Raw genomic sequence first — 26,221 nt, forward strand, 5'->3', positions numbered from 1 at the left:
GTCTTGTTTTTTCTCTGGAGTGCTATGAACAAGCCCAATTTAATGGCTGTTCTGGAGCATAATTTGTGGTATAAATCATTTTCTGAATCACTTAATTATTTCTTAGCGAATTTTCAAAAGCATCAAAGTAGCAATTTCATGTGCAATTTTTAACAGTCGTGTAAATGATTTTATTCTTGATTGTGTCTTATGCCTTGTTTATAATTGCTAGTGAAAGCAGAATAGATCTCTCAATTTCCACTGTAAGAACACATTTAGACTATTTGAAATAAACACACTGTGCACTTTTCAATGTGACTCATGAACCCGCATCATGTTCGTTAGCATATTAATAATTATTTTTATTAAGTGTGGAAATGACATTAAGGGTTCTTTATAAATTAAATACCATAACAATTTTTAGTGGTAGCTGTTGTTAGCACAATTCATTTTAAGTAATGTTCCCTCCCTCTAATTTTTTTTTTTCATGTGCGGTCCCTTTACATTTGTGTGCGGCTGAGCATGCTCAGTATCTCTTCCAGCAGCAGGAGCTGGTGAGCAGCCTGTGTGGGACCTTGCAATTGGTGCGTGGCCGCACAGATGTACACCTTAGGGGGAACAACTCAACAAAACTTGTTAAGTGGCTCTCCAGCCCAATTAATTGCCCACCCCTGCCTTAAATGCATCTATGCTAGTTGCCTCAACTATTTCTTGTGGTAGCGAGTTCCAAATCTAACCACTCTCTGAGTAAGGAAGTTCTTCCTGAATTCTCTTTTGGATTTATTGGTGACTATCCTTTATTTCTGGCTCCCAATTTTTGTCTCCCCATGAGTAGTCTCCCCACAGGTAGAAACATCTTCTCTACGTCTCCCCCATCAAATCCTTTCATAATCTTAAAAAATTCTATCAGGTCACCCCTTCTGTCTTCTCGTTGCCAGAGAAAAGAGCACCAGTCTGTTCAATGTTTCCTGATACTGTACATGTGATCTCTCAGTTCTGGTATCAACCTTGTAAATATTTTTTGTACCTCTCTAGTGCCTCTATATTTTTATAATATGGAGACCAAAACTGTACACAGTACTCCAAGTGTGGTCTAAGCAAAGTTTTGTACAAGTTTAACGTAAATACTTTGCTTTTCAATTCGATCCCTCTAGAAATGAACCCTAGTGCTATGTTTGCTTTTTTATGGCCGTATTAACCATGCTGCTGAACCCTGTCTATTGCCGAGGTGCTGTGATTGAGATGTCAAGTGGCAGTACAGGATCTTCTCCTCAAGCCAGGGGAGGGTTGGGGAAAAATTATCCCGTGCTATCCTCTACACCAGATGGAATAGTCTCCAAATGGAGATAAATTTGCTCTTTTATCCAAAAGGTGAACTTGCTGGGAAGAGACATATTTCCACAGCAACAGAAATCCAATAGTAGAATTGTAATTATTTACAAAATTTCATTCACAAAACGGTAATAATCTGTTATTAAGAACATAAGAAAGAAATAGGAGCAGGAGAAGGCCATATGTCCCCTCGAGCCTGCTCCACCATTCAATAAGATCATGGCTTATCATCGACTCCAACTCCACTTTCCCCGTCCAATCTCCATATCCCTTGATTCCCCTAAACCCCCAAAATCTATCTATCTCAGCCTTGAATATGTTCAGAGACTCATCACCCACAACCCTCTGGGGCAGAGAGTTCCAAAGATTCACAACCCTCTGAGTGAAGAAATTCCTCCTCATCTCTGTCTTAAATGGCCTACTCCTTATCCTGGGACTGTGCCCGTAGTTCTACACACTCCAGCCAGGGGAAACAACCTCTCAGCATCTACCTTGTCAATCCCCTTCAGAATTTTGTATGTTTCAATGAGATCACCTCTCATTCTTCTAAACTCCAGCGAGCATAGGCCCATTCTACACAATCTCTCATCACAGGCAGCCCTCTCATCCCAGGAATCAATCTAGTGAAACTCCATTGAACCGCCTCCAAGGCCAGTATATCCTTCCTTCGATAAGGAGACCAAATCTATACACAGTGCTTTCGGTGTGGTCTCACAAGGCCCTATACAATTGTAGCAAGACTTCCTTACTCTTATATTCTAACCCCCTTGCAATAAAGGCTAACATGCCTAATTTTAGTACAGGACTGTGCCCACATTAGATCTTCTTCATTAACAGGCTGGTCTTAGTTTTGTACCAATCAATTTCTAATTTTCAGTTTAAAGGTCGCATCATTAATATATTTAACTGATGAAAACTAACCTGAGGTGTGCGTGCAGAAATAGGCATTCAGCATGAAGGAATTTCTGCTGATATGATAATGCATTGAAAGTCAACCATCACAATAATCAGTAGCTCTACTCCCATTGGTTTCTAAAATACTTGGTTTGCACCACCCTGAACATAATACTCTCTCTATCCAGCCTATAAATGTGGCCAAGTATCTTTATTTTTGGAAGAGCACAGTAGAAATGCAGATCCGAGGATCTCTTTGCATTTCTGTAGTCAGTTGCTTATCTAAAGCATTTTTATAATGATGATTCCATGCATCCAGTACAACAAAGGACAGCTAGATTACTGCGTAAATTTATCTCCTGGGTGTTAGTATGTTGTAAACCACATTCCCAGTGCTGAGAACTAGCCTAGACTTTCCTCGGCGGTGGGTGGGGGAGGGCGGCGGGGGTCAGTGTTAGGAGTCTTGGTATTCTATTCTGGGACAAGAGAGTGTAAAACTACCCAATGTTAATTACATTGAAGTGTAGTGACTTGTTATGTAGGCAAATGTGGCAGTCATTTTGTGCCCAGCAAAAGTAAGACGATGAATGACCACTTAATCTGATTCTGAGGGTGTTGGTTGGGAAACAAATGTTTGGCATGGGCATCTGGAGAACTCTGTTGTGCTTTAAATGGTGCTAATGCCAAACCACTGAAGAAGGCAAATATTTTAATATTTCATCCCAACAACAGCACTTCCTCCAACAATACAGCACTCCCTCAGAACTGTGGAAAAATGTCAATTAAGGTTAGGTGCTCAAGTGTTGGCGTGCAGCTAATCCTACAACTGACTCAGACACAAGAGACACCAGTAAACCAAGATGAGAATCCTACTTAAACTGTAAATTTCCTACTAATTAACTTTTTTTCCTCCATCTAGTTATTCAAAGTCGATCCAATCTCACATTGTGAACCTACTGTAAAAGTTTGATAAAGGAAGAAAGCCTTGCATTTACATAGCGCCTTTCATGAGCTCAGGGCGTCCTAAAGCTCTTTACAGCCAATGAAGCACTTTTCAAGTGTAGTCACTGTTGTAATGTAGGAAACACAGAAACCAACTTATACACAGCAATATCCCAACAAACAGCAATGAGATAATGACCAGATCGTCTGGTTCAGTGATGTTGGTTGAAGGCTAAATATTGGACATGCCATTGGGGTAACTCCCCTGCTCTCCTTTGAAATAATGCAATGGGATCATTTACATCCACCTTAGAGGGCAGAAAGAGCCTTGGTTTAATATCTCATCTGAAAGCTGGCACCTCCGGCAGTGCGGCCCTCCCTCAGGACTGCACTGAAGTGTCAGCCTAGATTATGTGCTCAGGTCCTGGAGGGAGACTTGAACCGACGACTTTTTGACTCATAGGCAAGAGTTCTACGAGCTGATACCTTTGTACCGGGCTCTGCAACTTCCAAAATTATTTGGGTATTGATCCATTGTTCAGGAAATAAATCACGAGGGGATTAAATGCAGTATCTCCAAATTTGCGGATGATACTAAGTTGGGTGGCAGTGTGAGCTGCGAGGAGGATGCTATTAGGCTGCAGAGTGACTTGGATAGGTTAGGTGAGTGGGCAAATGCATGGCAGATGAAGTATAATGTGGATAAATGTGAGGTTATCCACTTTGGTGGTAAAAACAGAGAGACAGACTATTATCTGAATGGTGACAGATTAGGAAAAGGGAAGGTGCAACGAGACCTGGGTGTCATGGTACATCAGTCATTGAAGGTTGGCATGCAGGTACAGCAGGCGGTTAAGAAAGCAAATGGCATGTTGGCCTTCATAGCGAGGGGATTTGAATACAGGGGCAGGGAGGTGTTGCTACAGTTGTACAGGGCCTTGGTGAGGCCACACCTGGAGTATTGTGTACAGTTTTGGTCTCCTAACTTGAGGAAGGACATTCTTGCTATTGAGGGAGTGCAGCGAAGGTTCACCAGACTGATTCCCGGGATGGCGGGACTGACCTATCAAGAAAGATTGGATCAATTGGGATTGTATTCACTGGAGTTCAGAAGAATGAGAGGGGACCTCATAGAAACGTTTAAAATTCTGACGGGTTTAGACAGGTTAGATGCAGAAAGAATGTTCCCAATGTTGGGGAAGTCCAGAACCAGGGGTCACAGTCTGAGGATAAGGGGTAAGCCATTTAGGACCGAGATGAGGAGAAACTTCTTCACCCAGAGAGTGGTGAACCTGTGGAATTCTCTACCACAGAAAGTAGTTGAGGCCAATTCACTAAATATATTCAAAAGGGAGTTAGATGAAGTCCTTACTACTCGGGGGATCAAGGGTTATGGCGAGAAAGCAGGAAGGGGGTACTGAAGTTTCATGTTCAGCCATGAACTCATTGAATGGCGGTGCAGGCTAGAAGGGCTGAATGGCCTGCTCCTGCACCTATTTTCTATGTTTCTATGTTTCTACAACTACACTTGTTATCCTTCTACCGACAGCAAGTTGTCTGTAACCACACACCCTAATAAAAGGGAATAAAACAGAAAACAATCCAGAAATAAATGTTTGGCTGCCAGTGATTCAATCTTGTGACTATGTAAATCAACTTAAGATTCAGCCTCATGATTTGTGAAATCAGAAGCACATAGCTAATTAATTGCCTTATAACTCAGTGTTCACTGTTACTCTCAGTTTAAACAGAAACGTGCATTTAAGTAACCTTCCTCGCACCAAACATTTCAACAGTGCTCAACAATGGAGTGGAAACAGAACACCAAGCAGGGAAAGAAGAAGAATTTGAAACTGGAAGACCAACGGCACAGTTGAAGACAAGAGGGGTGAATATCCATTTGGGTTCTCCCGAACTCCCGCTGTAACTTCAGTGGAAGATCGGTGGAGCTCGCCGCCCTCCCGGGAGAAATGGCGTAAGCAGCCATTCACGTTGCCTCCCTGGGAATCCCACCGATCTCCCGTCCAAGTTATGGCAAGAGATCATGAGAACTCCAGCAAAAATTCCAGGTGGAGGATGTTTAGGTTCATTAAGTTTCTGTGAAACACCTTGGGATCTTTTTCTATGTTAAAGGCGCTATACAATTGCAATTTGTTGTTGTTTGAAAGCAGGGTGGGAGGGAGCAAGGCTGGGTATTCTGGGTGACTCACTTCCTGACTCCCCAAAGCCTTTCCACCACCTAAATGCCACAAGTCAGGAGTCCGATGGATACTCTCCACTTGCCTGGATGAGTGCCGCTCGAAGCTCGACACCATCCAGGACAAAGCAGACCTCTTGATTGGCACCCCATCCACCACCTTAAACATTCACTCACTCCACCACTGGCGTACCGTGGCTGCAGTGTGTACCGTCTACAAGATGCACTGCAGCAACTCGCCAAGGCTTCTTCAGCAGCGCCTCCCAAACCCATGACCTCTACCACCTAGAAGGACAAGGTAGCAGGCGCATGAGAACACCACCACCCCTCCAAGTCACACACCATCCTGACTGGGAAATATATCGGCGTTCTTTCATCATCGCTGGTTCAAAATCCTGGAACTTACAGCACTGTGGGAGTACCTTCACCATGCGGACTGCAGCGGTTCAAAAAAACAGCTCACCACCACCTTCTCAAGGGTAACTAGTGATGGGCAATAAATGCTGGCCTTTCCAGTGACGCCCACATCCCATGAATGAATAAAAGAAAACATTTTGTTTGTGTTGTGAATTATTATCCACAAATCAATACTGTCACCACTAGCAGTGTATTAAGCATGCCTGCTATTTGGGGGAGTAAGAGGTGTTCAGTGAGCAATTCGCAACTTGTTAAAAGTGCTTAATCCTATCTAAATATTGTTTGATACAAATTAGGATCTTTGCCATGTTCTCTTTATGCATTGCGTAGTGCATTAGGAGTTACCTGATACATTACACAGCAGAACTTCCACAAAATGTATTCCTAACCATGGGATAAGTTCAGGATTTTGAGTTTAAATATAATACAGCCTTGAATTTATCTGATTCAATTAATTTCAATAAATTGGTCTGAACATTTCAACACTAATCAAAATACATTTCTTCCTAATTCATTATGACTTTAAAAAGTGCAAATGTATAGGATGCCAGTAAGATTCATGTAAACCATCCAACACATGCAATTATTTTTGTTGTAATACTTTAATCAAGTGCTCCCTGATTAAAGAGGGGGAACACTCCAAAAACTTTTCAGGTGCCCCCTTGTTTTCTGGGTTTTTTTTGGGGGGGTTTTTTGAGAGCACCAAAACACAAATTATACAAGTGCCCCCTGGCTAAAAGGGGAGGGGCACTAAAAACCGGCAAATTAAACAAATTAACCTTTAGACATTAAAATCAAATTAAAATTTGGTTGCTGGGAGTGATGATGCACTCCAGTCCCTCCGGTGGCCACCTCTCGCGGAAGGCCGCGAGCGTACCGGTGAACACCACGTGCTCCATCTCCAGGGACACCCTGGCTCGGATGTCATCCAACACATGCAGTGTGCAAACCACGTTAGCACCTGCACACCTGCTATAAGTAGTGGGAACTGCACTTTAAGCTGAAGAAATGTCCTCGCAGGACAAATGGTTACGATTCTTTTTGCAGGCAGCGCTTCCCCCACCGCCATAAGTTTGCTCGCAAATTTGAAAACTCCAATCGACCTGCCCCTTTAGGTTGCTGCAGGACTTTAAATCCCACAGCAGCACGCAAATCCTGCCCACCAACGGGCACTCTCCAAATCACGCTCACTGCAGCCACCAGACCGAGTAGGGAGCAAGCATGTGCATATAAAAGCACAACAAATTTATATCTCTGCTTCAATGCAAAATGTGGTCAAATCTGAGAGTGAAATAAGCCAAAGGGTTTGCGCAAGCAATGCAACAGCAGTCTCCCACTTTTCTGGATTTGCAACTGTTAAAGATGTATCAGTATAGGCCTTAGAGAGAGCGGCGAGCAGTGGCCTGGGAGCAGAATGGCGGCCCCGACCTGCGAGGGAGCATCTGCGGCAAGTCGGAGTCTTAAAAAGAGCGGCGAGCGGCGGCCTGTAAAGAGAGCGACTGGATTAGACATCACCATAACCTAAGTCGGTGATTGGAGCATGAACACATACAGCAGGAGTGGCGAAAGATTGCAGAGCGTTGTGATCGGGGCCCAGGAGAGGTGTGAGTTTGGGGCCTAGAAGAGGCGAGGCCCCAGGGGCACACAGGCCAGCCCACACTGCGATATGTGTGCGCACTAGATCCGTGCAGCAGAGCTGGTCTCCAGTCGTCTTGGTTAACCCTTGCCACTGGATCAAGACCTAGCTCTGTCAAGCCCGTGTGGTGGCTGGTGTGCAACAGCCACCGCATGTTTAAAAAAATCCACGCACAGGCATCTTCCACCCTTCAATATGTAGTTCGGGACCTGGAATATTAGGTCCTTCAATGAAACACCTGTGAACTCATTGAACTCATCCCTTTTTGGCATGGAAGCAAGTCATCCTTGATCCGAGGGACCGCCTAAGAAGAAGAAGATGAGTATAGAGTTTCTAGATTGGTTGTTAAGCCTGACCAGAAGCGGAGTGGGGTGCCATAATACACTGATCCCCTGGAGTCTGCCTAATTTTAATATCGTGGGCCTATTCCAGGCAAGGAAACCTTAAGCTCCTGGTTTGTACAGCATTCCACACTAATAACATCCCACAAACAGCAATGAGAAGAATCATAAGATCATCAGTTAGTCTGGGGTATTGGTTGAGAGAGGAATGTTAGCCAGGCGACTGAAAGGAGTCTGTGCTGTTTCTGATTTGTTTAATTTTATTTATAGAAATGGTTTATTAAATAAAGAACCGACATTTCTGTAGTGCCTTTCACAAGCCTCAGAACATCCCATAGTGCTTCACAGCCAATGAAGTACATTTGTTGTGAAGTAGGGAAACATGGCAGCCAATTTGTGCACAGCAAAGTCCCATAAACTGCGATGATATAAATGACCAGGTAATCTATTTTAGCGGTGTTGCGTGATGAATAAATGTTGGCCAGGACACCAGGGGAACTCCCTGTTTTTCTTTGAATAGTGCCATTGGAGGGTAGAGTGGGCCTTTATTTAACACCTTACCTGAAAGAACACCTCTGAAAGCAAAAAACTCCCTTAACCTAGATTATTAACTCATGGATGAACTACAACAATTGTACATCCCCGTCTGGCGTAAAAATAAAAAAGGAAGGTGGCTCAACCGTGGCTAACAAGGGAAATTAGGGAAAGTGTTAAATCCAAGGAAGAGGCATATAAATTGGCCAGAAAAAGCAGCAAACCTGAGGACTGGAAGAAATTTAGAATTCAACAGAGGAAGACTAAGGGTTTAATTAGGAGGGGGAAAATAGAGTATGATAGTAAGCTTGCAGGGAATATAAAAACTGACTGCAAAAGCTTCTATAGATATTGATTATTGAAGACTAATGTAGGTTCCTTGCAGTCAGAATCGATGAATTCATAATGGGGAACAAGGAAATAGCAGACCAATTGAATAAATACTTTGGTTCTGTCTTCACTAAGGAAGACACGAATAACCTTCCAAAAATACTAGGGGACTGAGGGTCTAGCGAGAAGGAGAAACTGAGGGAAATCCTTATTAGTCAGGAAATGGTGTTCGGGAAATTGAAGGGACTGAAGGCCGATAAATCCCCAGGGCCTGATAGTCTGCATCCCAGAGTACTTAAAGAAGTGGCCCTTGAAATAGTAGATGCATTTGTGGTCATTTTCCAACATTCCATGGACTCTGGATTAGTTCCTATGGATTGGAGAGTAGCTAATGTAACCCCACTTTTTAAAAAAGAAGGGAGAGAGAAAACAGGGAATTATAGACCGGTTAGCCTGACATCAGTGGTGGGGAAAATGCTGGAGTCAATTACTAAAGATGTAATAGCAGCACATTTGGAAAGCAGTGACAGAATCGGTCCAAGTTAGCATGGATTTAAGAAAGGGAAATCATGCTTGACAAATCTTCTAGAGTTTTTTGAGGATGTAACTAGTAGAGTGGATAAGGGAGAACCAGTCGGTGTGGTGTATTTGGACTTTCAAAAGGCTTTTGACAAGGTCCCACACAAGAGATTAGTGTACAAAATTAAGGCACATGGTATTGGGGTTAATGTATTGACGTGGATAGAGAACTGGTTGGCAGACAGGAAGCAAAGAGTGGGAATAAACAGGTCCTTTTCAGAATGGCAGGCAGTGACTAGTGGGGTGCCACAGGGTTCAGTGCTGGGACCCCAGCTATTTACACTATTTACAATATACATAATGATTTAGATGAAGGAATTCAGTGTAATATCTCCAAGTTTGCAGATGACACTAAGCTGGGTGGCAGTGCGAGCTGCGAGGAGGATGCTAAGAGGCTGCAAGGGGACTTGGACAGGTTTGGTGAATGGGCAAATGCATAGCAGATGCAGTATAATGTGGATAAATGTGAGGTTATCCACTTTGGTGGCAAAAACAGGAAGGCAGATTATTATCTGAATGGTGACAGATTAGTAAAAGGGGAGATGAAATGAGACCTTGGTGTCATGGTACAGCAGTCATTGAAGGTAGGCATGCAGGTACAGCAGGCAGTAAAGAAAGAAAATGGCATGCTGTCCTTCATAGCGAGAGGATTTGAGTATAGGAACAGGGAGGTCTTGCTGCAGTTGTACAGGGCCTTGGTGAGACCACACTTTGAGTATAGTGTGCAGTTTTGGTCTCCTAATCTGAGGAAGGACATGCTTGCTATTGAGGGAGGTTCACCAGACTGATTTCCGGGATGGTAGGACTGACATATGATCGGCTAGGCTTAGACTCACTGGAATTTAGAAGAATGAGAGGGGATCTCATAGAAATGTATAAAATTCTGACGGGACTGGACAGTTTAGATGCAAGAAGAATGTTCCCGATGTTGGGGAAGTCCAGGACCAGGGGACACAGACTAAGGATAAGGGGTAAGCCATATAGGACCGAGATGAGGAGAAACTTTTTCACCCAGAGAGTTGTGAACCTGTGGAATTCTCTGCCACAGAAAGTTGATGAGTCCAGTTCGTTGGACATATTCAAAAGGGAATTAGATGTGGCCCTTATGGCTAAAGGGATCAGGGGGTATGGAGAGAAGGCTGAGGTAGGGGTACTGAGGTTGAAAGATCAGCCATGGTCATAATGAATGGCGGTGCAGGCTCGAAGGGCCGAATGGCCTACTCCTGCACCTATTTTCTATGTTTCTATGTTTCTAAGACTCAAAGGAGTGGGACTTGAACCTATAACCTTCTGACTCAGAGGCACGAGTACTACCACTGAGCCAAGGTTGGCACCCATTAATTAGTACAATCTTTTTATTTTAGTTGTTAAGATATTATGGTTGATTTTCAATTTAAAAAATGTACTTACAACAGTATTTCATGATATATCTTGCAAAAGTTCTTTTTAAAATGATAAAATTGCTGAGAGAGTCACAGGTAATTTTATCCCTAAAACAACAATTAAGAAATCACCACTCCTTTGAAAACCCATCGCATAATAAGCTAGAATGTGTTTCCAGTATGGGATAAATCATCTGTGTGAGGAAAGTGATATTAGTGGGTGAAAACTTAATATGTTAGCTTCTTGTCTGCTATTTTAAAATAATGGACCGAAGAATGTTAAAAATTTTCGACAGAGATATGTTGTACAAATACTTTAAATGATTGCCCATTACCAAGAGTCTTTTCTACCCATTGAGGCCAACTACAAGATGCATTAGGTAAATAACCAATATAGTAACCAGAAATAGGATCGTGGCTTTACTCGAATGTATACTTGAATGATTTAGATGCTGCAAACAAAAATCCCATCACCTGACCTTCTTTCCAATCCAAATACAAGGAAGACTTTTCTGAGGCTTTGGAGAAGTTTTTTTAAAGTTGGAGATAGGTGGAAAGGCAAAAGGATTTAATGAGGGAGTTCCAGAGATGTGGGCTGAGGAAGCTGAAGGCTCAGTCACCAATGGAAGATCAAAGAGAGGGAGAGAGGCTTCAGAGGACCAGGATGTCTGGGTGGAGTCATAGGACTTATGGAGATTAAAGAAATAGAGTGGGGCAAAGCCATTATAAGGATGAGAATTGTAAAAATGATGCATTGGGGAGCAGTGTAGACCAACAGTGATGGACAACCAGGGCTTAGAATAGGATATGATGTGTGGAATGGAGACTTAGATGATTACGAGACTATGGAGGGTAACAGATGGGAGAGGGGTGAAATAGTTGCGTCTCGGGGTTGCAAAATCATGTGTAAGGGTTTCAGCAGAGATTGGGTTACAGTAGGGATAGAGGCAGAGGTGGAAATGAACGGTCGTTGTGAAGGGTTGGTTGTGGGATTTGAAGCACAATTTTGGATCAAACAGAACAATAATTTGCTCATGGTCTGATTCAGTTGAGTGACTGTTTGGCGAGCGGGATAGAGTCGATGGAAATGACGCACAACTTGTCTTCCCAACATTGCAGACTTTGATCTTCCCAACATTGAGCTGGGGGAAGTTGCAACTCATTCCATGATTGGATGTCAGACAAATAGTCTAACAGTGATGAGGCAGTTAAAGATATCCAGAGAAGCAGTGGCAAGGTGGAGCTAGGGATCATCAATGTACGTGTGGAAGCTGACCCCTGTGCCTGTAGACGAGTCACCAAAGGGCAATATGTCTTTAAGGAAGAGGGTGGACCCAAGAATAGGTCCTCGAGGGACTTGAGGTGACAGTGCGGGAATGGAAATGTAGGATATGTAGGAGTGGAACCATGTAAAGACAGTCCCAATGAGCTGGATGATGGAGGGGTTAGAACACCACATGTAGTATCAATACTGTACATTTTCTTTTCTCTGAAGAAAATGTACTTTGCAGCAATCCATACTGTGCAAACACACCTTAGAGGTAAAAAGAGCTTCCATTTATATAACACCTCACATACAATGAATAACTTTGATGTGACTGATGCTATAAATCAAACAACCATATAACAGTAACTGCACTGCAAAAGTAATTTACTGGAAATAAATCACTTTGGAATGTCCTGAGGACATGATTACATGCTTGGTGAATGCAAGTTCTTTTTTATTCAGGTAAACACAGTAAGATCCCACAAACAACAATGAAATGAATGACCAATTCATCCATTATTGGTGGCATTGGGTGAGAGTGGAGTGTTGGCCAGGACACATGAAACCTCCCTGCTCTTTTACAAACATTGCTAATGGAACAGACAAACGGAGCTTCAGTTTAACATCTCTTCTAAAGTTTACCATGTCCAATAATGTAGCACACGATCAGTACTGCACTAGAATATCAATCTAACTTGTGTGCTTGGGTCCTGAATTTGTCAGTGCTGGCTCATGGCACCACTCTTTCCTCTGAGTCAGAAAATTATGCATTTAAGTCCCACTCCAGCACATAATCTAGGCTGGCACTTCAGTGCAGTACAGAGGAAGTGCACTGTCAAAGGTCCCATCTTTTGGATGAAACGTCCAACCCTCTCGGACAAACGTAAATGATTCCATGGCACTATTTTGATAAAAGAGCAGGGAAATTCTCCCCAGTATCCTGGCCAATATTTATCCTTCAAACAAAATCACTAAAACAGATTACCTGGGAAATATCTCATTGCTGCTTGTGGGAGCTTGCTGTGCCCTAATTAGCTTCAGCGCTTCCTACATTACAACAGTGATTACACTTCAAAAGCACCTAATTGGATGTACAGTGCTTTGAGACATCCTGAGGTCATGAAAGCTGCTATTTAAATGCAAGTATTTCCTTTCTCTTTTGGATGTTAGCAGCAGAGCCAAACCGATATCCAGGAGATCCTCCCTTATTCAGGCGTGTTCAGTGACAGTCATAATTACCAATCAAAGCACAGGGTAGTTTAATTCAAATGGATTGGCAAAAAAATATATAACCTCTTTGACCTAACATTTGGTCACCTCTCCTAATATCTCTTCTGTGACTCGGTTTTAATTGTTTTGTCTGATTACATTCCTGTGAAGTAGCAGGCAGAGCAGGCTCGAGGGGCTAGATGGCCTACTCCTGTTCCTAATTCTTATGTTCTAAGTGCCTTGTGACATTTTACTACATTAATAGGCACTATATAAATGCAAGTTGTCATTGTTGTAAGGCAACAGGGATCTGACAGAATCTGTGTAATCATACCCCAGTAATAGTCAGTGCCTTCAGACAAAGAGGGGAGCATAGAATCTGCAGCACAGAGACAGGCCATTCGGCTCAACTAGTCTATGCTTCACACGAGCCTCCTCCCACCCTAATTCACCCAACCCTATTGGCATAACATTCTATTCCTTTCTCCCTGGTGTACTTAACTAGCTTACCCTTAAATGCTATTCACCTCAATTACTCCATGTGGTACCGAGTTCCACATTCGCACCACTTTCTGGGTAAAGAAATTTCTCTTGAATTTCTTATTGGATGCATTAGTGACTATCTTGTATTTATGACAAATTAGAGGCAAAAGTGATTTAGTACTTGACACTTATATTATAAAGAATACAAAGTTGTCCGGAATGGTCGAGAACAGCTGATGCACCGACAAGCCGGCTAGAAACTGGGCTGTGCTGCACCATAGAAAATAACTGTCTGAGCATGCACTGATACCTTCAGCTTGTCACACACGGACAAAGTTGTTTATCCACGATTTTATTGGAAGACTGGGCAAGATTTCCACTTCCTTAGTTCTTGGCACTATCATTGTTCTGTGTACATTAACAGGAGGTCCAGCTCACCAGTGTCGCACATGGGGCATCAGGTAAGGCCCTCAGTGCCTAGTCTCTGCAAATTGATCATTTGAGTCAAGGAGGCCCCAAGTAAGTGTTGCTCACCTGATAATTTCTATTATTTTCTTAACTTCGGCCCACTTGACAGCAGCTTTGCCAATTGGGTCTATTTTCCTGCGGTCTTTCCTGAATCCCACTTGCCTTTTTCTCCATGATTTGGCCTTTCACCAATCCCAGCAATTTTATTTTGTTATTGCCACTTTTGGCAATCTTTCCAGGTTTTTTCCGAGTCTCTCCAGCTTTTTCACATTCTAAACAGATCGGCACAACCTCTGGAAATAGTGTGTTCAGTGCCAGCTCTATCTAATTTGAGGCTTAGTTTATCAGACACATGGTTTTATTCCCCTATATATCAGTGAAGGATTTGTTTTAATATTTTCTTTAATCATTTGCATTGAGTTTTTTTTTAAATTTGTTTACATAGATGTATTTTTTCCAAAGTAAAAACTTTTTAACTCTTCTCCATGTTCCTTCCATAATGACCAAGCAGGCTCCTGAACTGGGCGAGATAAAGAAGGTGTGTGCCAACTGGCTGGGCACTCATTCTGGGTAGCTGTGCAGCATAGGAATACAATCAACACATTCAAATATAAATTAGTAGTCGACATTCTTTCTCTTGCTCTACAACATCCCTGCAATTTTTTTATTCCTCTCTTTCACTTTAACTATCGAGCTGTTTCTCTCTCATATCTAACTCTTCATTCTTTTGTGCCCATAGAAAGAAGAAAGAAAGACTTGGATTTATATGGCGCCTTTCACGACCACCGAATTTCCAAAGCGCTTTACAGCCAATGAAATACTTTTGGAGCGTAGTCACTGTTGTAATGTAGGAAACATGGCAGCCAATTTGCACACACAGCAATGTGATAATGAACAGATAATCTGTCTTTGATATGTTGATTGAGGAATAAGTATTGGCCAGGACACCAGAAATAACTCCCCTGCTCTTCTTCAAAATAGTGCCTTGGGATCTTTTACATCCACATGAGAGAGCAGACGTTAACATCTCTGTTTAAGGTCTCATCCAAAAGACGGTACATACAACAGTGCAGCGCTCCCTCAGCACTACACTGGAGTGTCAACTTATGTTTTTGCGCTAAGTCCCTGGAGTGGAACTTGAACCTACAACCTTCTGACTCAGTGGCGAGACACTGAGCCACAGCTGACACACAATGTGGTGCTTGGCTGTAAGTTACTGGTGAGGTTAATGAATTGGTGTTTTATGCCTGTTCAAAAAATTCATTTCCACAGCAATCTTTTGTTCTTTTTATCTTGCCAGTGCTTGAAGTCATTGTGAATATATCCACTTATGGATCGATCCATTGCAGATTACAAAACTTTTATCTTTTTTGTTAACTTTTATTCATTCTAGTTATAGTCATAGCAGCGCATTTGGAAAGAGGTGACATGATAGATCCAAGTCAGCATGGAGTGTGAAAGGGAAATCATGCTTGACAAATCTTCTGGAATTTTTTGAGAATGTTTCCAGTAGAGTAGACAAGGGAGAACCAGTTGATGTGGTATATTTGGACTTTCAGAAGGCTTTCGACAAGGTGCCACACAAGAGATTAATGTGCAAAGTTAAAGCACATGGGATTGGAGGTAGTGTGCTGACATGGATTGAGAACTGGTTGTCAGACAGGAAGCAAAGAGTAGGAGTAAATGGGTACTTTTCAGAATGGCAGGCAGTGACTAGCGGGGTACCGCAAGGTTCTGTGCTGGGGCCCCAGCTGTTTACATTGTATATTAATGATTTAGACGAGGGGATTAAATGTAGTATCTCCAAATTTGCGGATGGCACTAAGTTGGGTGGCAGTGTGAGCTGCGAGGAGGATGCTATGAGGCTGCAGAGCGACTTGGATAGGTTAGGTGAGTGGGCAAATGCATGGCAGATGAAGTATAATGTGGATAAATGTGAGCTTATCCACTTTGGTGGTCAAAACTGAGAGACAGACTATTATCTGAATGGTGACAGATTAGGAAAAGGGGAGGTGCAACGAGACCTGGGTATCATGGTACATCAGTCATTGAAGGTTGGCATGCAGGTACAGCAGGCGGTTAAGAAAGCAAATGGCATGTTAGCCTTCATAGCGAGGGGATTTGAGTACAGGGGCAGGGAGGTGTTACTTGAAAATAGTGGGACATCCTGAGGCACCCCCCACGGGATATGAAAATAAGATATTGAGAAGATTTAGGATAGGTGACCAAGGGGATAGGTTTTGAGGAATCTTTAGAAGATGGTGAAAAATAAAGCTATTTGGAGGGGTTTAGAAGCTTGAGAAAGGTTTCAATGAGCAGGTCACAATAGCTTAAAACTGGTAGTGGAGCAGAGGGGATGGGGATATAAAGCAGTCAGACTCAGAAGAGTCTGAGCAGTGATGTACAACTGGACGAGGTTTCAGAGGTAGGATGGAATGAGGCCATAGAGGGAAATGTAGAAGAGGATGAGAATTTTGAAGCCAATGTTTAGAGGATGGAGAGCTAATGAGTGCATGGATGAGAAGTCAGTAGAATGATGGAATACAGACAGTGAAATTATGGATGAGTTGGGAGTTTATGTAGGGTCTGGCCTGCTAGGTGGGCAAAGATGGAATTGTAGAAATCAGGCCTGAATATGACAAAGACATGAAGGTTCCCGTTCCACTGAGTGAGTGAAGTCGGGGTGGAGGTGGAAAAAGGCAATCCTCATGATGGACTGAATGCAGGTGTTAAAGTTCGGCTACGGGTCAAACAGGGCAACCAATTCAAATTAGGGAAAGGTTACTGGGTGGGACCAAAAGGATTAATGCAGCAGGGCCAGATGCTATGGGAGCAGGGTCAAAGATAATGCATGGTGGGTGTTAAATAAGGTGGATTTAATAATTCTCGATCTTAACCATTGCTCACATTTTCAGGATATCGGATGTCAATAATGACACCAGAGCCATTGAGAGTGGACGAGGTGTGGGCCGGTCCTTTGGGTGAGGATCCTCCATGGGTACATGGCTGGTGGAGTGGTTCACAAGCCTGGGGTCTACTTGCCATTTTTATGTCACATTCCCGGGCCACAGTGGCTTTCTGCTCTTTGCTACAGTTCTGTGCTTCCCTCCCACTCTGTTATCTTTCTGTAACCATATACATCTCTTCTGGAACCATCTTTTGTTTCTACACTCGACTCTATCACCTCCTTTTGCCTTGCACCATCATCGCTTTTGTCATTTAATCAATCCTGCCCTCCACCCTATTAGACCTTTCCCTTTAGTTCTTTCCCTGGCTCTGTACTTGCTTAAAAGCTGTTTGTTTTAAATTCGTTCATGGATGTGGGCACCACTGACAAGGCCAGCATTTATTACTCATCCTGAATTGCCGTGAGAAGGTGGTGGTGAGTTGCCTTCTTGAACCGCTGCAGCCCATGTGGTGAAGGTTCTCCCACAGTGCTGACTTTGTCGTAGCAGTTTGGTACAACTGAGTGGCTTGCTAGGCCAGTTCAGAGGGTAAGAGTCAACCACATTGCCGTAGGTCTGGAGTCCTATGTAGGGCAGACCGGGTAAGGATGGCATTTCCTTCTCTAAAGAACATTAGTGAACAGGGTGGGTTTTTCTGACAATCTGGTAAAGCTGTTCATCCCTGAAGAATCTTTTATCTCTAATTTAGAGATTATTGGCCTAAAACGTTAACTCATTTTTTCCTTCCACAGATGCTGCTGGCCTGCTGAATGCTTTCCAGCATTTTCTGCATTTATTTCTTCACAAATTTCACTTCGACAGTTACAAAAACATCCCGATTTTTAACCGAGCAAATCTACTACCAAACAAAGCAGTGTCAATGGTTCATTCCCATCATATATTAAAATATTTAAACAACGTCACTCTGAAACACAATACGCATCAAAATTAAAAAAGAGGCACCTCTAATTTAAGAGATCTTGTTCTCTTTCCGGATCTCCTATGCTACACCCCACCCATCAGCAAGAGCTCAGCTGGTTAACCTGTCCCCGGGCCTTTTGCAGTGCTGCTCTGTGACTGCCGGTGAGGGCGTGTTGCTTGCAACCTGTGTTACAGAGGCAAGATCAGCTCTGGGACCGGTGCCCTATCCTCTGTGCAAACAGCGAGGCAGCTGATGCCAGTTCAGCTCTTGTCAGAGACTGATAGACACGCTCCTTACTTTCAGTATTTTCTGATGTTTCAAATTTTCAGCTTACATTACATAGGATTACATCGGATATACGGCACAGAAACAGACCATTCAGCCCAACCAGTCCATGCTCCAGTCGAGCCTCCTCCCATCGTTCTTCATCTATCAGCATAACCTCTAATCCCTTCTCCCTCATATACTTGTCTAGCATCCCCTTAAGTGCATCTATACTATTTGCTTCAACCACTCCCTGTGGTAGCGAGTTAAACATTCTCACCACTCTGGGTAAAGAAGTTTCTTCTGAATTCCTTATGCATTTCTTGGTGATTATCTTGTATTGATGGCCTCTAGTTATGCTCTTCCCCACAAGTGGAAACATTCTCTCTGTATCCACTCTATCGAAATCTGTCATAATTTTAAAGACCTCTATTAGGTTACCCCGCAACCTTCTTTTTTTAAGAGAAAGGAGACCCAGCCTATCCATCCTTTTCTGATATGTATACCCTCGCATTTCTGGTATTATCCTTGTAAATCTTCTCTGCACCCTCTCCAGTGCCTCTATATCCTTTTTAAAATATGGCGACCAGAACTGTACGCAGTACTCTCAGTGTGGTCCAACCAAAGTTCGATACAGGTGTTTCAGTTACAGTTATTTCTCTTATTTAATACATCGGTTGCTTTGGATGCATGGCTGTTATTTTCAGCAATGTTCTTTAATGCTTTGATGTCCAATTCAAACAAGTGAATCGATGGAGTGTAAGAGTAGATTTGGGACAACTCTCTGACTTTATTTTGCTCCCCATGGGCTTTACTTGGCACGGCCCCTGTGGCTGAGATCAGTAACCCAGCACCAAGGGATAGCAGGTAGATATACATAACCCACCCACTCCATGACATGCTGCCTTGATGCTGGAAGTGCTTCATCCAGGACAGCGGGGATTAACAACATTAACGTCTCAAATAGGGCAATACAGGGGGTGCGACAGCCGCCTTCTTGCCCTTAAATTAGGGAGCGAGAAACATTAGCAAGGGTTTCTGCTCCTGGTTGCTGTCTAGTGGCTCCGAGTGGAGCCTTTGAGACCTGTCTAGTGCTGAAAGCTGCACATGTTGGGTGACAATCAGGTTTGCATCGACTGTGATGGTTCTCGCAGTCAAACAGCAAGTCGGAACTCACTGACAAGCCTTACGTGGGAATTATAAGCACTTGGGCTGACGACCAAAGGATTGTCAGTGGTGTACATAAGAACAAAAGAAATAGGAGCAGGAGTAGCCCATACGGCCCCTCGAGACTGCTCCACCATTCAATAAGATCATGGCTAATCATCGACCTCAACTCCACTTTCCCGCCCAATCTCCCTATTCCTTGATTCCCTAGAGTCCAACAATCTATCTATCTCAGCCTTGAATATACTCAAAGACTCAGCATCCACAGCCTTCTGTGGCAGAGAATTCCAAAGATGAGTATTACTGAGTGTAATACGGAGCAAGGAGTCGATATCTTCAGTACCGCTCAGTGGCAGGGAAATCCCGTGTCTCTACATATTCCAGACTTGACCTTGAATAAAATGGTTATTCTCAGTCAGTGCCTCAAATACTTTTCCAATCAGAGTCATAATATACATCAAAAGTATCACTTGGAGCACGCTCACGTTCATACTAGTTACCTTCCTCTTTGAAATTTTTTTTGTCTTTAAAATGGGTGTCATGAAATTCATCGTGTTTATGATCATATTGGAACCCGAAAGGGCACAGATTTCCTTTGCGCACTTTGTGTAACAAGATAATAAAACAGCTTATAAAGAACGGGTGTGTGGTGTCATTACACACAGTGTGTGGAGATGTTACTGTAGTAAAGCCAGGGTGTGTTACAAGACAGCAACACGTGCCAGGGTTAAATGCTCTCATAGACTTCCACATTGCCTTACAAGACTGCGGTTTATGGGGGTCTCATGTATAACACATGCACACAGTGTTGTTCCTATTTTGGGCATGTGACAGGTGTCAAGACAGACAGAGCTATCTCTCACAATTTAAACTGAAATGGGATTATAGCTCCAGTTAATATTGGGTTTCATTTCACCACATGCTTTGGGGGAGTCGCATATGCTGTATCACATTCCTAAGTATTGCATATAACTATCATCGCAACTTTGTAGTTTTAAAAATCGAGGTTATTGCAAAGTAGACTGGTGAAAGAGTTAGTGGGTGAGTTGGAGTAGTAGCAAGGGAGCAGACTGATTCATCATCATCATCATCATCATTGGCGGTCCCTCGAAACGAGGATGATTTGCTTCAACGCCAAAAAAAGGATGAGTTCACAGGTGTTTCAAAGAAGGACCCGAACTACATCCTGAAGGGTGGAAGATACCTACACATGAATTTTTTTAATGTGGGGTGGCCGTTGCCCACCAGCCACCACACGGGCTTGACAGAGCTAGGTCTTGGTCCAGTGGCAAGGATTACCCAAGACGACTGGAGACCAGCTCTGCTGCAGGACCTAATGCGCACACATATTGCAGCGTGGGCTGGTCCGTGCTGCCCCTGGGCCTCTGGCCCCGAACTCGCTCCTCGCCTGGGCCCCGATCACGTTCCTCTACAGACTGATTGCTTTGTATGGGAATATTACAGCGAATTTACAGCACAGAAACAGGCCATTCAGTTCAACAGGTCTGTGCCAGTGTTTATGCTTCACAGGAGCCTCCTCCCACCCTATTTCACCTCACCGTGTCAGCATAGCCTTCCATTCCTTTCTCCCTCATGGGCCAGCTTCCCCTTAAATGCTACACGCGTTAGCTACTCCATGTGATAGCAAGTTCCCCATTCCAACCGCTTTCTGAGTGAAGAAGTTTCTCCTGATTTCCTTATTGGGTTTATTGGTGACTATCTTATATTTATGAGCCCTTGTTTTGGATTCCCCACAAGTGGAAACATTTTCTCCATGTCTACCTGTCATAATTCTAAATACCTCTATTAGGTCACCCCTCCTTCTTCTCTTTTCTAGAAAAAGGTCCCAGCCTGTTGAATCTTTCTTGATAGTATCTTTCTAAAAGTGGCAGGAGGCTCATTCCGGGGTGCCACACACCTTTCACACACAACACAAGTCATAAAATTTCAAACTGACCTTAAATATCTTGTTAGTCATTCGGTTACACCTGCCTTAATAGTGTTTTACATGCACAAAGTATCAAATGCTGCCTTTGTATGTACAAGAAACGATGCTGGCAGATTGATGTGGTGCAGTGTGATACTAAATGTACCATTCTGCTGCATGTTACCGCACGAACACCTCGGAACAAAATTAGCTTTCACGGTCGGTACTCGTGTGCAATTCATCTCCGTTATTATCGCCAATGGGCGAGAGAGCATTTGTGAAGGAATGCCCCCTCCCCACATTAATTTATCCATTTAAAAATATTTCTGCATTTCGATCAAACTTTTTATTCAAGTTTTGCTTCCTCGCCGCGCTGATCCCCCACCCCCAGTTCAGCCTTGTGCACAGAGGTGACACCGTCCAGAACAACAAAATAACCACAACTAAAATGAATCAGAAATGGGGAATATCAAGGTTTTTCACGATAACAACCTCCAAATGAGCTGTTGTGATCTGAATTGTCTGAAAGGGTGGCGGAAGCAGATTCAGTAGCAACTTTCAAAAGGAAATTGGATAAATATTTGAAAATTAAGAAAATGCAGGGCTATGGGGGAAAGAGCGGGAGAGTGGAACTAATTGGATAGCTCTTTCAAATAGGGCCGAATGCCTTCCTTCTGTGTTGTGGGGTTAAATTGAATAAAAACAGCTGTTTTAAGTTTTCCTTTGCTTTTCCCCCTTCATTGTAAAATTTCAAGGTAAAACATATTTTTAAGAGACATCACTCATAAAAATAACGAGTCGATAGGAAATCCATATATTAGCATGGATAGAGGATTGGCTAACTAACAGAAAACAGAGAGTTGGAATAATGGTTCATTCTCTGGTTGGCAACCAGTAACTATTGGGGTGCCGCAGGGATCAGTGCTGGGACCCCAACTATTGACAATCTATATTAATGACATGGAAGAAGGGACTGAATGTAATGTAACCAAGTTTGCTGACGATACAAAGATGGAAGGAAAAGCAATGTGTGAGGAAGAAACAAAATATCTGCAAAAGGACAAAGACAGGCTAAGTGAGTGGGCAAAAATTTGGCAGATGGAGTATAATGTTGGAAAGTGTAAGAAGTTTGGCAGAAAAAAAATCAAAGAGCAAGTTATTATTTAAATGGAGAAAGATTGCAAAGTGCTGCAGTACAGCAGGGCCTGGGGGTACTTGTGCATGAAACACAAAAGGATAGTATGCAGGTACAGCAAGTGATCAGGAAGGCCTTTATTGCAAAGGGGATGGAGTATAAAAGCAGGGAAGTCTTGCTACAGCAATACAGGGTATTGGTGAGGCCACACCTGGAATACTGCGTGCAGTTTTGGTTTCCATATTTACAAAAGGATATACTTGCTTTGAGGGGGCTTGACAAGGTGCATGCAGAAAGGATGTTTCCACTGATGGGGGAAACTAGAACTAGAGGGCATGATCTTAGAATAAGGGGCCGCCCATTTAAAACTGAGATGAGGAGAAATTTCTTCTCTCAGAGGGTTGTAAATCTGTGGAATGTACTGCCTCAGAGAGCTGTGGAAGGTGGGACATTGAATAAATTTAAGACAGAAATAGACAGTTTCTTAAACAATAAGGGGATAAGGGGTTATGGGGAGCGGGCAGGGAAGTGGACCTGAGTCCATGATCAGTTCAGCCATGATCTTATTGAATGGCGGAGCAGGCTTGAGGGGCTTTATAGCCTACTCCTGCTCCCATTTCTTATATTCTTTGAGAACACAAATGGGAAGGACGAAGAACAACAAGTCTTTGCTCACACGTTCCCTACAGAACTAACTGTGTGCCCCTGTTTGTCAAATCATTTCTAAATCTCATTTAATAAACACTGTGTCCTGGTGACATCATTCCGGGCAATTACCAGGTCAAACATCAAAATAGATTCTTTATAGCCCAAATAAAGTCAATTAACGACACCGCATATTACTTTCAACACACGTGTAGGTTGTCAGTTCATGGAGTGGCTTTACACAAGTTAAGACTCGCGTTGATCAGTGCCTCCCAAATCGCCCTGTGCTCGGATCCGCGCAAATGTATGGCAAGTTCTCAGAAGGCGAATAAAACATGTGAACACTGGTATCTCAACATGGCACAGAGATGGTCCGGATCACTGACCGTTGGACACCGATTTTCAGGTTATTGTGCGATGCGGGAAAGTCGAAGAGGTCAGAGATCTTTCGGGAAAAGGGGCAGGGAATGCTGACCGATTCTGGGAGAAGTCCCATCGAAACACGGCGCCTGTGCCCCAGGAACTGTCAAACAACATTTAAACAATCCCCCCCTCCCTTAAACACACAATAAAACTTCAAAACATATCTTAAGTATATCATTTGCCATTCAAAGTGTGAAGAGGTAATAGATGAGATGGTAAAATTGTCCGAAAGTTACATTTTATCACAGGGGGATGCACCTGAGCAGGTGGGAGTTCAGAACGTGCTATTGTACTTTGTTAAGACAAATGTAAATTGTACTTACACTGTGAAGTGGTAGATGAAACATTTCCAGCCGGTGGGCCGTTCTAAGAAGTTATACGTTCTCCCTTGGATGTTGACCTTGGAGAGCAAGGGCTTGCGGCCGCTGTACAGCGACATGTGGGCTGGCAGGGCAATAGTTTTCGGAGGGATGTCGGGGTTGATGATGACCTCAGCCCGGCTCTCGACGGCTCGGCTCTCGGGGTCCTTGTCCGGACTGGCGCCGGGGCTGCTGCTCCTGTGCAGGGGCAGCGGGACAGGCTCGTACTGCCGACTGGTCGCGTTTTCAGACATCTCCAGCATGGTGGGTTTGCGGGCCGGCCCGCTGTTCTGGCCACCGGAGCCACTCCATCGCGACTTGACTTCCGAGGACATCGGGGGGGGGGAGTCCGGGGGGGGGGGGGGAGTCCAGGGGGAGGGGAAGAGGCGAGCAGGCGGCGTTTGGAGCTTCTGGTCTTCTAGCCCGAGCACAACTGAGAGAGGGAGAGAGAAGGGGAGAAGGGCGATAAGGAGAGTGGGGACATGGGCACCGAGAGCGTCAAGGTACGGACATGAAGTCAGGAGCTGGAGAGACTCCGATCAAATGCCGAGAGAGAGGAGGGCCCGCGAGGAGTTAGGGCATAAGCTTTGAGATATCTGATCGAGACAGGTGTGTGTGTGTGAGGAGGCGTGCAGGGTACAAACAAGAGCCAGCGCCCGGGGAGATTCAAGATATGGACATGGATAGTCAGGACCTTGAGCGACTTCAGATCAATTACACCAGAGAGGGAGGGAGGGTAACCAGGACTCCGGGCATCCGCACAGAGATCTCTGGAGGGCAGGTGTGTGCCTGCGGGAGGGGCGTGCAGGATGCAAGCAAGAGCCAGCGCCCGGAGAGATTTCAGATCGGGATATTGAGGGCATCTGAGAGAGCTCGGATCGAGTTCAACAGAGAGAGGGTGGGGGAGGTCACCCAGGTGTCAGCGCATGGAGACGTTGAAAATATCATCATCATAGGCAGTCCCCCGAAGTCGAGGACGATCTATATCACAGGAATCGCACCGTGGTCACCTCAGCCCAGAACCCACACAAAGCACTCCGAGCAGAAACATTCTTAAAGGATCGCAACATCGAAGCAAGCAGTCCTTAAACCCCTGGCCGGACATTACATTCCCTTCAGTAAGATCACTAGGTATACCCATTTAGCAGCCACCTTGATTGCAGCTAAATTAAAAACGAAACTTAAAAAGAAAGAAATGTACGGTTAGGCGATTCCTGGATTATATGGGGAGGGAGATTTTAATTTACTGATTTTGGGGGGAGTGTTTGGAATGAATAGGCACTTGCTGGCGAATCAAGCACCCTTGACCGACAAGAGGGTCTCCCTCTCAGATCGAAAGAGCAGCTGTACGAGCCTATTGCTCAAAGGCTGGCTTGCCCAGATCTCGGTTCCTCTGACAGTGGCAGACTGACTGAACACGAAAGGGACTGACAGCCCTGGAGTGGAGGACACACACTTGTCAACTCAGTGGCTTGATGCTGGGGCGGTGCAAGAGACAGGCAGTAGGGTCAGGAGAAGTCGCTGGCCTTTTTTTGTTGAGTTTATGTAAGGATTTTGTTTGGAAGAGTTTTAGCGGAGCTTTCCTCTCTCTCACACACACACATACACACACTCCTGCCCTCAGCACACTGCCAGATCAACCTTCCCAGCGGAGGGCAGGACGAACAAGAACTCTCAAACCACAAGTAACACTCACCGAAGCAAAGCGGCCGGTGACTGGGTGCTGGTGGTGGGGCTAGATGTCTTTGCCCCACACCCCCCACCCCCCCAAAAAATAAATCTCCACTTGTCTTAAAGCGATAGCAGCCACGAACGACCGGCCAGCCGTACTGCGTGCCCTTTCTTCATGTCTCCGAATGGGGAGGGCGGGAATAAGTAAAAGTGCCAGGAAGAGAGAGATAAGTCGGCACTGGAGCCGGGCCGATTAGCTGCTGGGAATCACTGAGCTCAATTGCCGGGAGTTGCGCTCTAGACGAGCCGCAGTAATCCGAAGTGCACTCGGAGTGACGAGCGTCTCTTTAAATGAGCCCTGCCAGAGTGTAAGGGCGTGATCACTCACACTTCACGCTCCGACTTCGCCTGGCCCCCTTCTGCTCACCTGAAACAAAAGCTAAAAAGGGAGGCGACTTGGGAAATTCTTCATCATGTTATCGGGACATCTGAAGCGCGAGGAATTCAAAACATTGTTTGATGCAACGCAACAAAAAAAATGTTCATTTGAAATTGCGCCGCGATTGAAATGAGACGGCCTCGACAGTGCACAGATAACGTTCAGAATGCATCTGGCCAGTGCTTCAGTAAGGTCGGTGCCCTCATCTCCCCCAGCACAGAGCTCTGTCCTGCATCTGTCCCTCTGTATCTTTGACTGTGACCTTTTACCCACTGCTCCTAAAAATAGTCTTAAGGTGACACTTCCAAGGGGCAACATTCCTCTTTCAAGGAAA

The 26,221-nt window shown here is 44.2% G+C and overlaps 1 protein-coding gene across 2 annotated transcripts in view; it reads right to left on the reverse strand.

Moving 5' to 3' along the window:
- LOC139279437 (potassium voltage-gated channel subfamily KQT member 1) overlaps nucleotides 1-24,112 on the reverse strand; it is an 838,442-nt gene extending 814,330 nt beyond the window's left edge. For both annotated transcript variants that reach the window (XM_070898561.1, XM_070898562.1), the window contains exon 1: nucleotides 23,742-24,112. In XM_070898561.1, coding sequence (XP_070754662.1) covers nucleotides 23,742-24,112 — 371 coding nt within the window. The remainder of the gene's footprint in view (nucleotides 1-23,741) is intronic.
- Nucleotides 24,113-26,221: the final 2,109 nt, after the last annotated feature.

This window comes from Pristiophorus japonicus, chromosome 14, assembly GCF_044704955.1.
Source record: "Pristiophorus japonicus isolate sPriJap1 chromosome 14, sPriJap1.hap1, whole genome shotgun sequence".
Lineage (NCBI taxonomy): Eukaryota > Metazoa > Chordata > Chondrichthyes > Pristiophoridae > Pristiophorus > Pristiophorus japonicus.